The sequence below is a fragment of the Neodiprion lecontei genome, chromosome 6 (assembly GCF_021901455.1).
Source record: "Neodiprion lecontei isolate iyNeoLeco1 chromosome 6, iyNeoLeco1.1, whole genome shotgun sequence".
Lineage (NCBI taxonomy): Eukaryota > Metazoa > Arthropoda > Insecta > Hymenoptera > Diprionidae > Neodiprion > Neodiprion lecontei.
In genome coordinates this window covers 12,835,410-12,850,445 of record NC_060265.1, presented here as the reverse complement: position 1 = coordinate 12,850,445, position 15,036 = coordinate 12,835,410, and the positions used below count along the sequence as shown (strand labels likewise).

Genomic DNA, 15,036 nt, shown 5'->3' with positions numbered 1-15,036 from the left:
GACTACACGTTACGACGCGACTTTTATCACAATGAAAAAAATCTTTGGAAAACTCGTTTATACGTGCAAAGACGAAAAGCCAAGAATGACGTGTAAATCATGCAAGCCCATCTCCTATCTTTGCAGCACTAGCGCTTCCCGTGGCTGCATTTCGAACCCAAATTTTCACCACTTTCAGGGTCAACGTTTATGATACTTTTTCTATAGGCGTTCGGGCTCCTTTAATCTAGGCTCCATGCAGTCGACGTAGTGACTCGGAATGCATTTGTTATTGAGTCGGAAAGTTGATTCTTCAAAGAACGGTCGAAACTTGATGCTAATGCTCTTTGAAAATTGGCTTTATTTGACTGAAACGAGGAATATGTTTACATGTTGGCTGCTTGGAAGAAACGCAGCAGGTGGGTGGGTACACTTTGTTTGATCACTTTTATTATTTCGTACATTAGAAATAACAATGAAATTTTTTCCTATCAATACGTGACATGGCCAAAATAATTACATCTTTAATATTCAGTGTTCTAATATCTGCTTATTCAATTTATCACACGTACAAAGATCATCGGCACTTTCAAGCAACTAACAAGGAAAGTATCCCAATCCGAACTCCCCGATTTGATTTCTTTTGTAATATGTTATACTAGACTAAATACTAAGCGAGACATATTTTTTTTTGTCGGCCATGAAACACTTTAAGGGGGTGAAACCACGCTTCAAAGTGAGGCATGTCAGGAGGCGAATTGGCAGTTTCACCCACAAGAACATAATATTTGTTAACCAATCCAACTGTAAAAGTTCTCTCATTAAGAGAAATGGAAAATGCATTTTTCTCAGAACAAAAAAAAAAAAAACAAATAAGTGGGTGAGCCAGCCCTAAATATAATCACATTTAAGCAAAAAATCGTCAAATTCAAGTCTCAAATTCTGAAAAAAATGAAGATTGCCTTTGAATGCAAAAAAAATTTCTTGTGTTTTTGGATTTTCGCGAAAAAAAATATTGGCCGGGGTAACTAACCCCGAACGCTGTTTATCTTGCGCGTTTGCAAAAAATCGTCAAATTCAAGTATAAGAATCAGAAAAAATACACAATACGTACGAACACGAGAAAAATATGACATATATTTGGATTTTCTCGAGACGAAATATTTGAGGGTTAACTACCCCTGAACGCTGTATATCTTGCCTGTACGCGAAAAATGGTCAAATGAAATATGACGTATCTTTGGATTTTCTCGAAAATAAATATTGAACGGAACTATCCTTAAAATGCTTTGAATCGTTAAGTTTTTTTTATTTTCTCACTGTTTCATCAAAGGCTCCAAAATAAATCATCGGGAACAAGGACAATGTAACGTTTCGATTGAATTTTAATACGTTTTATTGGTATAACTTGTCATTACGAAAAATATAAACAAAACATTATTAATTTTCGAATCTTGAACAATAATGATAGTCGTCGAAAAAGTATTTAAAGCACAAGGATTTTATACACCATGAACATCAGATAACAGTAACGCTTGTGCAGCCTTCGATTTCGCAATGGGTCTTACGAGAATCCCCGAAACTGAAATTAACTGGATGTCCGAATTTATCTGGTTTTTCATCAATGTACCCAGATTTATACCAAAAGTATCTGAATAGATTAATGTATCGCGGAGAGGATAATTCAATGATTGTGGACCAAAGATTGCAATTTTACAATGTTATTTCTTAACTGTAGGCTGATTTCATGATTTGTCAGAATAGCGCTGTCGAAAAATTGTCGCACGAACTTTTTCCAGATTCTGGAACCGTATACATCTAGAGGTTGGATTTTTACCGTCGTCCCTGATGGTATTAATTTTAGAATGATATTTCTATTCTGGGGTGTAGTTTCTGCTACTATTGCAAGACAATGACCACTTCATATATCAATTAGTAATCCGCTGTTTAGTCCTACATTTGGAAAACATGTTTCCGTCAACCAAGTTTTAACGATATCTGGAATAAATAAAAAGAAGTGAATGCGACTTAAGGTATATTTTTGTGAGTAAGAATGTGAAATAAAAGTTATGTTTTACTTATACCTGACGTAAGTTTTCCAGATTTTAATGCCGCTATATAAATATCAATGGATCTCAATAAATTCACATCTACAACCGGCCCGAACTTGCCGCTTTGATCTTTAATCACCAAAAAGAGAGGTGATAAGTTTTCTTTCAGCTGATATCAGCGGTTGTATTGTGTAACTATGGTTTGTAGATGTAACTGATTGGACAAGGCACTGTACTTGCTTTTCTCCTTCCACAGCCAAAGTTCTTCCTGAATGCATCTCCAGTTGGAATCCGTTTCGATCGGAAATGTAAACATTTTGAATTCCAGAATTTGCTATATCGTGTTTAACATGTGCCACAAATTCATCTGCCTTCATTTTTAATCGTTCAGCATCTTCTGAAGTTTTTCTAGTGATAAATTTATTGATTTTCTTAAATACTATTCTGTGTGTATGTTTAAATCGATTCAACAATATTTTTGACGCTGTAACTCGGAAATCTTCATGGCCAATTTCTTTCTGGACGTGTAAGGCCCATTTGCGTGAATCATTGTCATGAACGATGAAACCGGTGTCTACAGCTACTTCGAAATTATTCAACGTAATGTTGCAAATTCTAGCGATTTTTTCTCTGTAAGTGCCACCTTTATTTAACGAATGAGCCCATCGTCGCAGTTCATTTATAGATTTTACTCTTTTAACATTTTTTCTTATAGTGTCAATGCGTAAATTTCTTTTTTGTCCGCTTCTCCAGAAATCTAGAGCTCTTGATTTATGATCATACAGTATATCTTCTTCGTATTTCGTACACTCATTTGGAGGTGGCACAGGCTGGGTAGGTAAAGTATGCATAATATCATCTTCTATTATTTGGGCATTCGTATCTTTTTCTATGGTTCTTGAAAATCTAGGGATTCTTCAATCGTCATTTCCACGCCATGAAATTCATTCATCGCGGCTGATGAAATATCTTCGATGTTCTCATCTAATTCAATAAACGCAAGATAAACAGCGTTCAAGGGTTGTTACCCCCTCCAATATTATTTTAAGAGAAAATCCGAATATATGTCATGTGTTCATACGCATTGTATATTTTTTCAGATTTTTAGTCTTAAATTTCACCTTTTTCTTCCGGAAACGCAAGATAAACAGCGTTCAAGGGTAGTTACTCCTACAATATTTTTTGTCGAGAAAATCCAATTATACGTCATATTTCCGTCTTGTTTGTACGTATTGTATATTTTTTCAGATTCTTCGACTTGAATTTGATGATTTTTTGCATACGCGCAAGATAAACAGCGCTTGGGGGTAGTTACCCCGGCCAATATATTTTTTCGGGGAAATCCAAAAAAACTTAAAGTTTTTTTTGTATTCATATGCAATATTTATTTTTTTGAGATTCTTAGACTCGAATTTAACAATTTTTTGCATAAATGTGATTATGTTTAGGGCTGGCTCACCTCTTTAATTTTTTTTTTTGAAAAATACATTTTCCATTTCTCTTCGTGAGAAAACTTTTCCAGTTCGATTGGTTGAAAAATATTGTTACGGTTTCCCCCTTCGAATATGCATGTATTTATTTGAGTAATCAAAATGAAGGTCTGATGTTCCCTGACAACGAACATCTTTTGGAATCAGCGAGGATCTTTCTGATTATTCCTTGAACGGACTTTAAACGACACACGTCTCCTTGTACTTTTGTCCTGAATAAACCGCCCCAGTCTTTTTGAATTCTCCTGATTATTTATTTCGTCCTCTTACGTAACAATATTATGTTCTTGTGGGTGAAACTGCCAAATCGCCCCTTGTCATGCCTTACTCTGAAGGGGGTTCCACCCGTTTGAAGTATTTCATAGCTGATAAAAAAAAAAATATGTATCGCTTAGTCTTTAGTCTACTATAAAATATTGCAAAAGAAATCACATCGAAGACTTCAGGTTGGGATACCTTCCTTGTAAGTAACTTCCTCACTCTCTTGTGATTTCAGGCAGCAATATTGAATTTTATCACTTTTGAAAATGAGACATTGAACCGAGCGTTCAAGAAATTTAAACATCTCACTATATGGAACAGAACTATGAATCTTTTCTTTCTCGAAAATAGTTTAATAAAATTTACCAATAGTCGATAGTCAAAGTATTTTTTCCGATCAATAAATTATTGCTACTACTATTCAAAATTTTCCAACGATTCTGAAAGTTCATTTCGCAATTTTTCAATGATGTGAGATTGAATAAATGAAGGAGACCTAATACTTTCATTGAAAATTCAAGTGGTATTAGAATTATTGAAATGATTTCTGTGCTTTATGTTAGTGCGGTTCAAAACAAAGAAATTCCAATCGGAAGCGTAGAACTCACGAACGTAGATCATATCCTGTGACACAAATTGAAAATCAACTGCCTCGAAATGCACCATAACGTTACAATTAGCTTGAGGCCAATCATGTTATAGAATAATGTCAGAACATTGATACGAAGATATTGACTTGTCAGATTCAAGATTGTGTCCCTTGTTCTATCAAAATAAATGAATATTCAATTTTTAACATAGTTCATGAGGATTTTTTTCCAAATAATGTAATACGATGCAATATCTTGTTCATAGTCCTTTGAACATCACCTTGTAAGAAGGATATTTGGAAAGAATCCTTGTGTTGTAGGAATCGTTATGAAATTTGTGGTTTTCAATTCGTGCCACTGAATAACTTCTGCGTTTCCGGTTCTATTTCTAATCTGAGGGTGAGATTTTTTTTTTTAGACAATGCTAACATGAGATGCAGAAATAATTGCGGCGAATGGAGATTCACAAGTCTTCAGTCTTAGCGTAGGACCCCGTGAAGAGCGTGAAATTGAACTTGGTTTTAGGCTATTGATAAATTGCAGGATAATTCTCTGATCCAGATAAGTAATAAAAAAGTTAGCGAGTGAGTAAATCCTATAGCAGACGAAGTGATTATTTGCAAGGCAACGTGAACTAGTGAGTCAATGCATTCTTTACACCTTACTGAGGTTCCACGAGACCGAAGCACGTGTGATAACTACAACTAACTAGCCAGATGACACCGTCAACTAAGATTAACTTTGAAAACATTTTTAACTGAAGTTATTTAACATTTCTAGATTTGGATTGGTTCAGTTTGCCTAGCAAAATTCAAACCTACAATCTAATTTAGGACTTCAAAGACTAGTTATCTGAGTTTAATGCCAAAGAGAGTAAAAGTAAGCTTCAAAATAAGATACCAAATTAAATCGTATAAAGTTTGAAAAACAATGCTGGTCAATAATAATGCTTGAATTACAATGGTGCACAGAATGATTCCTCGGTAGAACGAATTGGCAGCAACAGTTGAGTAACAAACTTATCGCTATTGGCTCAATCAAAGTAAAATGATGGGATATTCAGCCATTATCGTCTGTAGTATATCCCACTCTTCAATTTTGCCTCAACTGATGTTAAGAAGGTGGCGATGGCCTGATGAAATTTACTCTGGCACCTGATGTCTGACGGAACATCCAAGTTCGATGGTTATAATGATTGCACCGCTCGAGAAACCAGGATCCTTGCCACCTAAACGTTTCGACCATCAGGTAAAGCATAATTTTCCTCGTGTTAATCAAAGTTTAAACTTCGAGCCTGCTGAAAAAAACGAATTTTATCATTGAATCCATGTTAAAATATTGTAATTGTCAAAGATCACGTAATTAGAAACTTACCCACATGCTTCCATGCCTGACAAATTTAGTTCCGCTTTGACAATGAATTATTTCGTACCTGAAAATATTAGAAGCTATTATTATCAGACTGAATCTTTTGGTATTTTTGGATACAACTAATTTCCAATAAATGCACAAAACATAAATCTTTAGTGAGACGCATTTTTAATTTCATGTAAATAAAGAATCTGTTCACAATAAACATTGTTTCTACTCACTCACCTCTATTTGTCCAAACTCCCACTTGTTAATGACATTTCACATTAAATTTCAGATTTTTTCTTTCAATAAATAACATCCAATTTCTGTATCGTTTGATATTTGCGTCGGTTGAATATTTTCTGATATCGACCACGGTATTGCTGAACGATAGTATTCTTAGACAATAACGCTACGTAAAAATAAACAGCAACATAACCTCAATCCGCAGTTTTATGCACGAGAGACTTACAGCTCTTGAGTCTTGTCTCATTTTGTGTACGTTGGCCCCCTGCTCAGCAGATGAAACTATCGCCGCCGGGCGATTTCACCGACCAATGAGATTGAATTATTTGACGCATGCGCATTGTATGTATAATTTCAAGAGATTGTCCCGGTATATTTGTGATATTCGGCAAATTCTGGATTATATTTAATTTATACAATAAATACAATTTTTGTTGTTATTACAATTATGTAATTCATAGCTAATAATATTATCATTGTTTGTGCAATTTTGTTAAAGGCACATAGCACAAGTACGGGTGAAAAACAAAAAATGTGCCTGCCAAGTACGTAGCTCTTGGAATGATGTTTCGATATCACTACACGAAAAGCGAGGTCCGACTTCACGACGTGTACGTGCGGGGAGGTCGTCCTCGGCATTTTGCCAGATTTCACGACAAAGATTGACGTCAAGTTTTTCATTATAATATAATTATGGTACTTCGCGGCTTTTTTACATTTCAGATGTTTTTGATTCGGATTTTAACTTCTACTGCACAGTACCCAGCCGGGATGCCACCGCTTATCGTTAAATACGCCATCTTATTTATCAGTCATACGATTATCGAAGCTAAGGAAAGCTTCAAAAAGCTGATGCTCTCCCTGATCGTGATGTCAACTCTCAGGCTGATGTAGGAGCTGCTTTTCCTCTAAGGGATGCTGAGATCAAGATCAACATCAGGTTGAACAACCACCCCTGCACGCTGCTGCGCCTCACGAAGATAAGAGCAAAAGAGACAGGCTATAAGTACACTTAGTTTAGTCAAGTTGCAGTCAAAGTTCGCAAGCAGGATGGTGAAAAGGTCGTTTCTATCACTAAAAGTCAGGACCTGGAAAAATTCTTTGGCAGGCTACAGCTGGATGTCGAAGCCTCTAAAGAGACCTCTGCTTCCAATGTATCCTTCACTCCAACAGTGGCATTCGTCTCGCTGCGAAGAGTCTGCATCAAGGGGCAGTTGGTAGTGAAAGACGAGGATGGTAGCGAGTATGAAACTGACTATGATGTTTAGCCTCTGTGGCATCTTCATGATTTGGAAGTTGTAATTCCGCAACTGTTTCACCACCGCCCTCTACATTCTATACGTTGCGCTATACTTTATCACCGCTTAAGTATTTTTCTGCAGCTCTTGATTCTGCACGGGACGCCTTCTACGAGCATGTCATCTTCAATTCCGCTTTTTCATCGTCAGCCAAGTTTGCAGCGTCCACATCATGCAGTTCTTCAGTTGCTATTAATTATCGTCTCCGTACTACTTCAAGCCATAGGCAAGTACGTTCGTATGGCTTAACAATTCAAGCGCGTGTCATTTCAATTCGGATTCTATGTTAGCGCATATAATTATATTCGTACCGAATTAGCATTGCGTCCCGAGTATTACCTCATACCGGTTTCAGAACCGTATGTTGTCATCGAAGTACGGAATTTCATGGTAGAACTAGATGGTTACAGAATCATACGCCGGGATGCTTGTCGAATCAACCCTCCTCAAATTCGTGACAGCTCCTTCCGATACGCATATCAGAGTAAAAATATAATTTTTCAAAATCTTATCGAAATTCCAGTGGAAAGCTTCACTTACGCATCATGTCGGTACAGATTGAATTACCCCAAAAACTTCACGTTTCAGCTCGTATAAAAGTCTTACAAGTGAACATAATAATTGATGAATGTTTTGTTGAGAAACGGTTCGAATGTTTTTTTTTTTTTAGAAGTGGCATTCAATTAAAAATTTCATACTGATTACTGCAATACGCTGATATTCACGATAGAGGCTTTGGTACAATTTACGAAGCGGATAAACTGAATTGTAGGTGATATCGATCGTACATAAATTTTTAGGTCCGTAGAAATAAGTTCTTACCTTTCCGAATTCACTTAATCCAGGAGCGTTCTCTTGAGTATCGTTCGCTTCCCCAACAGAACAGATTGCCCTGCCAGAAAAAACAGTTATTAGAATGATAAACACTTGCTGTCCAGAGAAATGAAAGAATTTTATGCATCGCAATATTCAAGTAACGGCAAATTGATTTATTCGAGTTATCTGAAAGAAGTATGGAAAACTGAATACTCTATATTTCAGCTAATTTCACGATCGCTTGCGGTTTGTTCATAAATACAAGTTGACAACGTATGGCTAAGACCAGCATGTTGGATGTCAGCATTTTTATTGATAATGTTTATTCGAAAAAATCAATTGTTATCAGAAGGCTCTTTGATGTGGTGGGCACTTGAATTTGGAGTCACACTACTCGATTCAACATCAAATTGGTATCAATTGTCATTCAGTTCATCGAGGAATATTATTGACCAATGAGTTAAAATAGAAGATCAATCATCGGTTTAGATTTGTTGAACATGCCAACTTGTTACAGAAGCCTGTTCAACTACTATATACCTATAGACACCGTCCATTCGCGAGCTACGCATGCGCCGCCCACTCACTTGCAACTCATAAAGGGTATACTGTATACTTCTCAACAGTTGCATTGGGTGAGAAATCTGACTTTTATCGAAAAAGTGTGTGACGTTGCACCATAACATGCACATCACAATAAACCCCAAACTCACGGAGCGGAGCCGGACACGCCAGAGAGCAGCCGTACAGGACTGAAGGCGCGGAACGCGCACCTGCGACGGCAGTCTACCACGAACTGCGCACCCGTGAACACAACTGATCGGATCAAGACAAGCTAGACGACCACCACATCCAAAACCAAAGGAGCGACCAAAGCTGCAATCTGCAGGTCAGAACGGCGCTTATTACCACCCCCCTCCCTTACCTGAAAACCTCACCCATCTGTCTTCGCCTTCCCCAACACCACTCTCACACACACATACACACACCCCCTCTTCCAACACACCCACGCACATACGCGCACGCTCGCACCCCTGATGGAATCCGGCTAAGCTAATTTCAAGTAACCGCCATACAGCTCGGGCGAGTCCGGCTGCAACGAGGGACCCGATCGACCCTTTTGTTAATTATAGATAAGTGGACGACCAAAATACAGGCAATTCTTGATGTCTTCGAACGTGTCGGCTCTACTCTTCTTTGCCCCCCCACTCCGCTTCTCACCATTCATCATCCGCCCCTTTCGTACCGATCGCCGGTCGTTACAAATTATTTCTGCCAAGTACGACATTCTTAAAAAAAAAAAGGAACAAATATAATACAGCAACATCATTTGTAAGACCACACTAAACTGGGCAGTAAAAGATATTCGATGAATGAAATATCCATAGATTGAAAATTGACAAGAAGAAATCGTAATTAAATTACAGTTATATTATTGAAAACCTCTTTACTGTTAGTTTCGATGTTGTAAAAGTTTGGAAGTTTATTCAATACAATGGATAATCTTCTAGTTTATACAAAATTGTATTTTCAGTTCCGCGCTACAATTTTTTTATTGTCAACGTGTTGTAGACTCTTTTTTAAGTAGTGCACATCAACACTTAATCTGAATGTTTCACTTAGATGATCTAATTTGGCGTTCAGAAGTTATACACAGTGGTAAACATTCTATACAGTAAAAATCAAAAAAAGCGTAAATTTTGTAATGCTCGATATATGTATATGAGATAAAAATTTGCAAGAATACCGACATTATCTACTTTGCCCTATGGTATTAAAAAAAAAACAAATATTAAATAGATTAAAAAAGATGAGGTTCAACCTTGGGCTGAATAAGCATGAAGATTCAGATTTGCGATTTCGGCGAATACTTATCACATGATATAAAATACACAAGGTCTGCGGGTGACAAATCAGAAACGCAGCGAATATCTTGGGCCTCGTATTTGATTGAACATATCACATTTTAGGCAAACTATTCTTATTCGAAATATTTGATATGATCAATGAAAATGTACGTGTGCCACTTGGAGAAATACCGAAATCATTCAAGACTCTATTGAGGGAAATACATGGTCCATATTGTTTGGAATAGTAAATTTGAAATCACCATCGAAGAGTCGATCCTCCGCAGAGACAAAAGACATTAGGCAACATCATATCGTCGTGTGTCACTAATCATATCAATCACAGTTCGAGTACAATGACATGAGTGATGAGGTAAACGTTCTCCCAGAAAAACACCGCGTCATCCTCCACCTAATAGTATATGCGCGGGTGTGGAACTAAAAAAGTGCAGGAAACTAAGAAAAAAATTAAGAAAAATTCTTCCACTGATTTGAAAGAATGTCACATTCACTTCCATTTACAGCTAGGTGGAGACATTGTTCTTCCCTGTATCACAAATTCCGAGAGCCCTCAAATCGCAGGGTGATCTCCTGCCGATTTCGATCATTTAAGGGCGTTGACTAGATAGAAAGCGCGGGCTACTCCGCTTCCCGCGTTAACCGTGGCGAGAGAGAGAGAGTAAAGAAACAAGTGAGACGGAGCAGCCGAGGTGTCGCCGGAGTGGGGCGGGTGACGCGGCTAGCCTCCACCACCCCTCACGGGCATTCGGTTTCAAATACTTTTAAATAGCCCAGTGTATCGCGCTCGGCACGACGCAGCACCTGATGAATAATAGAAAAAAAAGTAGACTCCTTTCAGATTCCACTTGAAAAATTGACTAGTAATACAGAATTTAATAAGGAACCCGAAACTATTTTTTTTATAATTCAAAAACTAGTCATTTGTTCGCTATTTGTTGATAGCTTCCTCGACCGAGCCGCGTGGAAGGAGTTGATCGCTGTGGTGTCAAAGATAAGAATTGATGTTGTTATATATACACCTTATTTATTCATTTACTATTTACATATATATACAAGTCAGTCAATAATTTGGTTTCCAAGCGATGGAAGGGATTGCCGTGGTTCTATGGCACCGTGGTGGAGGCTGAAGTGATGATGAGCAGCGACGAATAGGTGCTGTGCTTGGTGGCGGCGTATAATGACTCTCTGGTGAGCTAGGCGGCGTTGGAGGACGGCGATTTTCTGGTTCGGTCGTTGGCAGTGACGATTTCCACTCGCTGTCAGATGGTGTTGTCTGAGTGGCTGTTGACGTGTAGGTGGGTGGTGATTCCACGAACGGAGAAACCGATGCCGAGATGCTGCGATTGTAGCTCGGAGAGGTGACCCTGGCTCGTCGGACGTCCCACAGAGATAACAGGATGCTGGGTGGCCTTGTCAGAGGCCTTGAAGAGAGGTCCACAGGTTGTAGTACCCAAGGAGCTGGGGGATTGAGGGAGCTTGCCCTTTTGGCTGGACTGGCTGGTGCCAGGTTGAATGACTCAGTCATGCAGTGATCCAAAAACCCTGCTTGCTGTTCAGCAACTGTCGCGTACTGGTGGTGTAGCATGACAGTGGATGTCGTAATTTATGGCTCAATTTCGGCGAGACGGAAGTTGACCTGCCGATCGGTGAGATGGTGGTCTCTTATCTCAGCCGCGGCTCCACCTCAACAGCGGGAGACCACGTGAGCTGATTGCGGGACGCGCTCGGCTGCGTGGGCGGCGTGAGCGGCGCGTGTGACGTGGTGAGTGCTTTCTTCTGTGGCACGCGACTGGAAAGCGTGAAACGCTTGTTGCGGTGCGTGAATTGTGCGGCGCGCGACCGACAAGTTGGTTTCACAAGGTTGTTGTGAACATCATTAATGAGGTAAAAATCGTCGAACATCTGAATTGTTTATAAAAATTGGGATTTTCAATAATGTTCAACATTGCAATTTTTTCTTATAAAAACTTATTCGTTCGCTTCCGAATGCACTGAAAATGATGTCTGTACGTCGAATAGAACCGGATACATGCGCGCTCCTTTTGCATCAAAATTGAATGATTGTCTTGTAACTTTCGAAAACAAACATTATTTCGGACGAACACCAAAATGCGTATCGATTCTTTGTACCTTTATTTGGAGTGAAAAAAAGTATGAATAGATTGAAAAAATACGAGGTCATATTTTGATTTACGTGACGTAGAATTCCTTATACAGTGCTCCCCCCCTAAGATATCCCTCTGTAAGATATTACTTCCCCTCATTTTACTATCATTTCCCCGCAATTCGGCTTCCCCACTATACTCAGTGTTGTTTACTTGCGCATGCGCGTAAGCCGCTACTATAAGTCAGCTGTCTACATATACATAGATATACTTATAGATAGTCAAGTGATATTCGTAGTATTAAGTATAATCAATAATTAGATCGATAGTAAATAAAAAACTATCTAATGTCAAGCGATAAAAATAATAACTCTGTAAAGCGTAAACAACCGACAGCGGTACCCGTTTCGGTAAAAGTAAATGCCTTAAAAGAATTGAGTAATGGAACCCCAAAAAATGTTATTGCTCATAACCTCAATGTTACTGAGCAAACAGTAAAACAGTGGGAAAAAAATTAAAAAAAGTTTGATAATTTAGTGACGGAATATGGTGATGAATTGCCTGAAGTTAAAAGAATGAGAAAAATTGATAATGATTATGTTGACATGGCTACATGGTTTTGGTTCAAAGAAAAACGAGCTGCTGGCGTTCCAGTCCAAGGTACTCATGTCCAACTTCAAGCCAAAATTTTCCATCAAAAAATGGGTGCTAAAAATAAGTTTTTAGCAAGTAACGGCTGGCTTTATAAATGGCAACAAAGGCACAAGATTCGTAATAAAAAAATCTGCGGAGAAAAATTGTCTGCTGATACTGCTGCTGCTGATGAATACAAATCTCAGTTTAAAGATTTTGTTATTGAAGAGGGCTTATCTTTAGATGAAGTATTTAATTGTGACGAAAGTCCATTAAATTATAAAATGTTACCGTCATCAACATTGACAGCAGCAAGTGAAGCTGGAGCTTTTGGTATTAAAGGAAAGAAAGAAAGTGTAACAATCATGGCTTGTAGTAATGCATCAGGAACTTTGAAATTACCTCTTGTGTTGATTGGTAAGTCTGCTAAACCTAGAGCAATTAAAAATTTAAAGACTTTGCCTGTTTATTATAAAAGCCAAAAATCTGCGTGGATGACATCCGGTCTATTCAAAGAGTGGTTTGAAGATGCCTTTGTACCGGCTGTATCTAAATTCCTAGCCGAAAAAGAACTTAAAAAAGCTGTTTTGTTCGTTGACAACTGCGCTGCTCATCCCCGTCTATCAAAAGGTGACATATCAGTTCGTTTTTTCCCACCAAACACAACTTCTTTATTACAACCAATGGATCAAGGTTGTCTGCAGAATTTAAAATTGTTTTATCGCAGTAATTTAATGGCACACATCATTGATTCTGTCAATGAAGGCAGTTCTTTATTGGACAGTTTAAAATCTGTCAGTATAAAGGAGGTATTTTTTTGGATTGCTGACTCATGGAATAAAGTGTTGCCAGATACACTCAGAAAATCATGGAGCACGGTATGTTGAATGATAAAAATGTTTATATATATATAATTGATACTTGTTGACTACAATTTCTATTTCATTTTTAGTTGTGGCCGTTAGATTCTACTTCTCAATCTGAGGGAACTCCATTATCTGATGAATCGAGTGATACTGCAGGTGGTACTGAGATATTAGATGAATTTTGTGAGGTGATGAAAAATCATGGAGGTTTATCGAATGTAAACGGAGACGATATAAGAAGCTGGTTTCACTCTGATAACACACTTAATCCGACTGATATTCTCAGTGATGAAGAGATCATTGATATTATTAATGAAAATATTGATCCACTAAATATTGAAAATATTACAACTCAAGAAAGCTGCGATATTCTTCATGAAAGTATTAATTCTAATTCACCAAAAGTTTCAACTACAGAAGTCATACAGGCTGTTGAAACCTTGACAAAATATTGTGATGATTGCAATTTGTCTAGTCAAAATACAACGTTGTTTGAATTAAGAGAGTTATTAAAATCTCAAGTTGAAAACTTGAACTCTGAAAATTTTCCTCCTAATTAGTTATTAATACATATCTGTGATATTACTATACCTAATGGATAAGTAATGTATAGTGTGTTGATAATTTGATTAATAATTATTTTAAATATTGCTAATGTACGAATTTATATTTGAAAGTTTAACTTTACGTGGTATTCAATACCATAATTTATAAAATATCCTTGAAATAACTAAAGTTGTGAATTTTATGTTGATTTTAATTTTCTTATTTGAAGATAACACTCAAATTTGATATTTTTGTACTGTAAAATAAGTGCAATATTATTATAAACGATAGCTATGTCAACAGATGTCAAAGAAATAAATAATTCATTTCAAATATTACGCGCTTCTTTTAAGTATTTCGTGTGTCACTGCGCATGCTTCTATTTTTAACAGCCCCACCTTTTAAGAGTAGAGGGGATACCTCTCTAAGATATTTTTCCTGGAACCAGAGCCCCGAGTCTGAAATCTTAGGGGGGGAGCACTGTACGTATGTTGATATAAATATACATTCTTAATATTTCAACGAAAATTATATTCACCGGCGACCGTATTTCTCTGCAATGCGATCACGTGACTGGTAATAGTCCAATAGCCGGTATTCATAGTCAGGTTCGATTTGCAGGACTGTCTTGAGTCAGCTCAAAGCATAGCTTGATTGGCTGAGAGCTGTTCCTAATACAGTCTCGAAAATAATACGTAACTATTTATGAATACCGGCCAGACGTCGTCACAGGTCATTTCAAATTGAAAATAGCAACGAATAGCTGTTAGCAAATTCATGATATAACAACGAAAATATCATCAATCTCCCAGGTCTCACCACGTGGAGGTCGCTATCAAACAGAGACCCACCTAACCCGTCCGTACCTCCCGAACATGATCGGGTTTGCATCAAACAAATTCAAAATGATAAAAAATAATATAAAATGGTTAAA

General features: G+C 37.6%; 1 protein-coding gene across 4 annotated transcripts in view; it reads right to left on the bottom strand.

The window, feature by feature from the left end:
- LOC124294980 (dipeptidase 1-like) overlaps nt 1–15,036 on the bottom strand; it is a 1,606,684-nt gene that overhangs the window by 729,790 nt on the left and 861,858 nt on the right. For all 4 annotated transcript variants that reach the window (XM_046742822.1, XM_046742823.1, XM_046742824.1 and 1 more), the window contains exon 8: nt 8,091–8,160. In XM_046742822.1, coding sequence (XP_046598778.1) covers nt 8,091–8,160 — 70 coding nt within the window. The remainder of the gene's footprint in view (nt 1–8,090; nt 8,161–15,036) is intronic.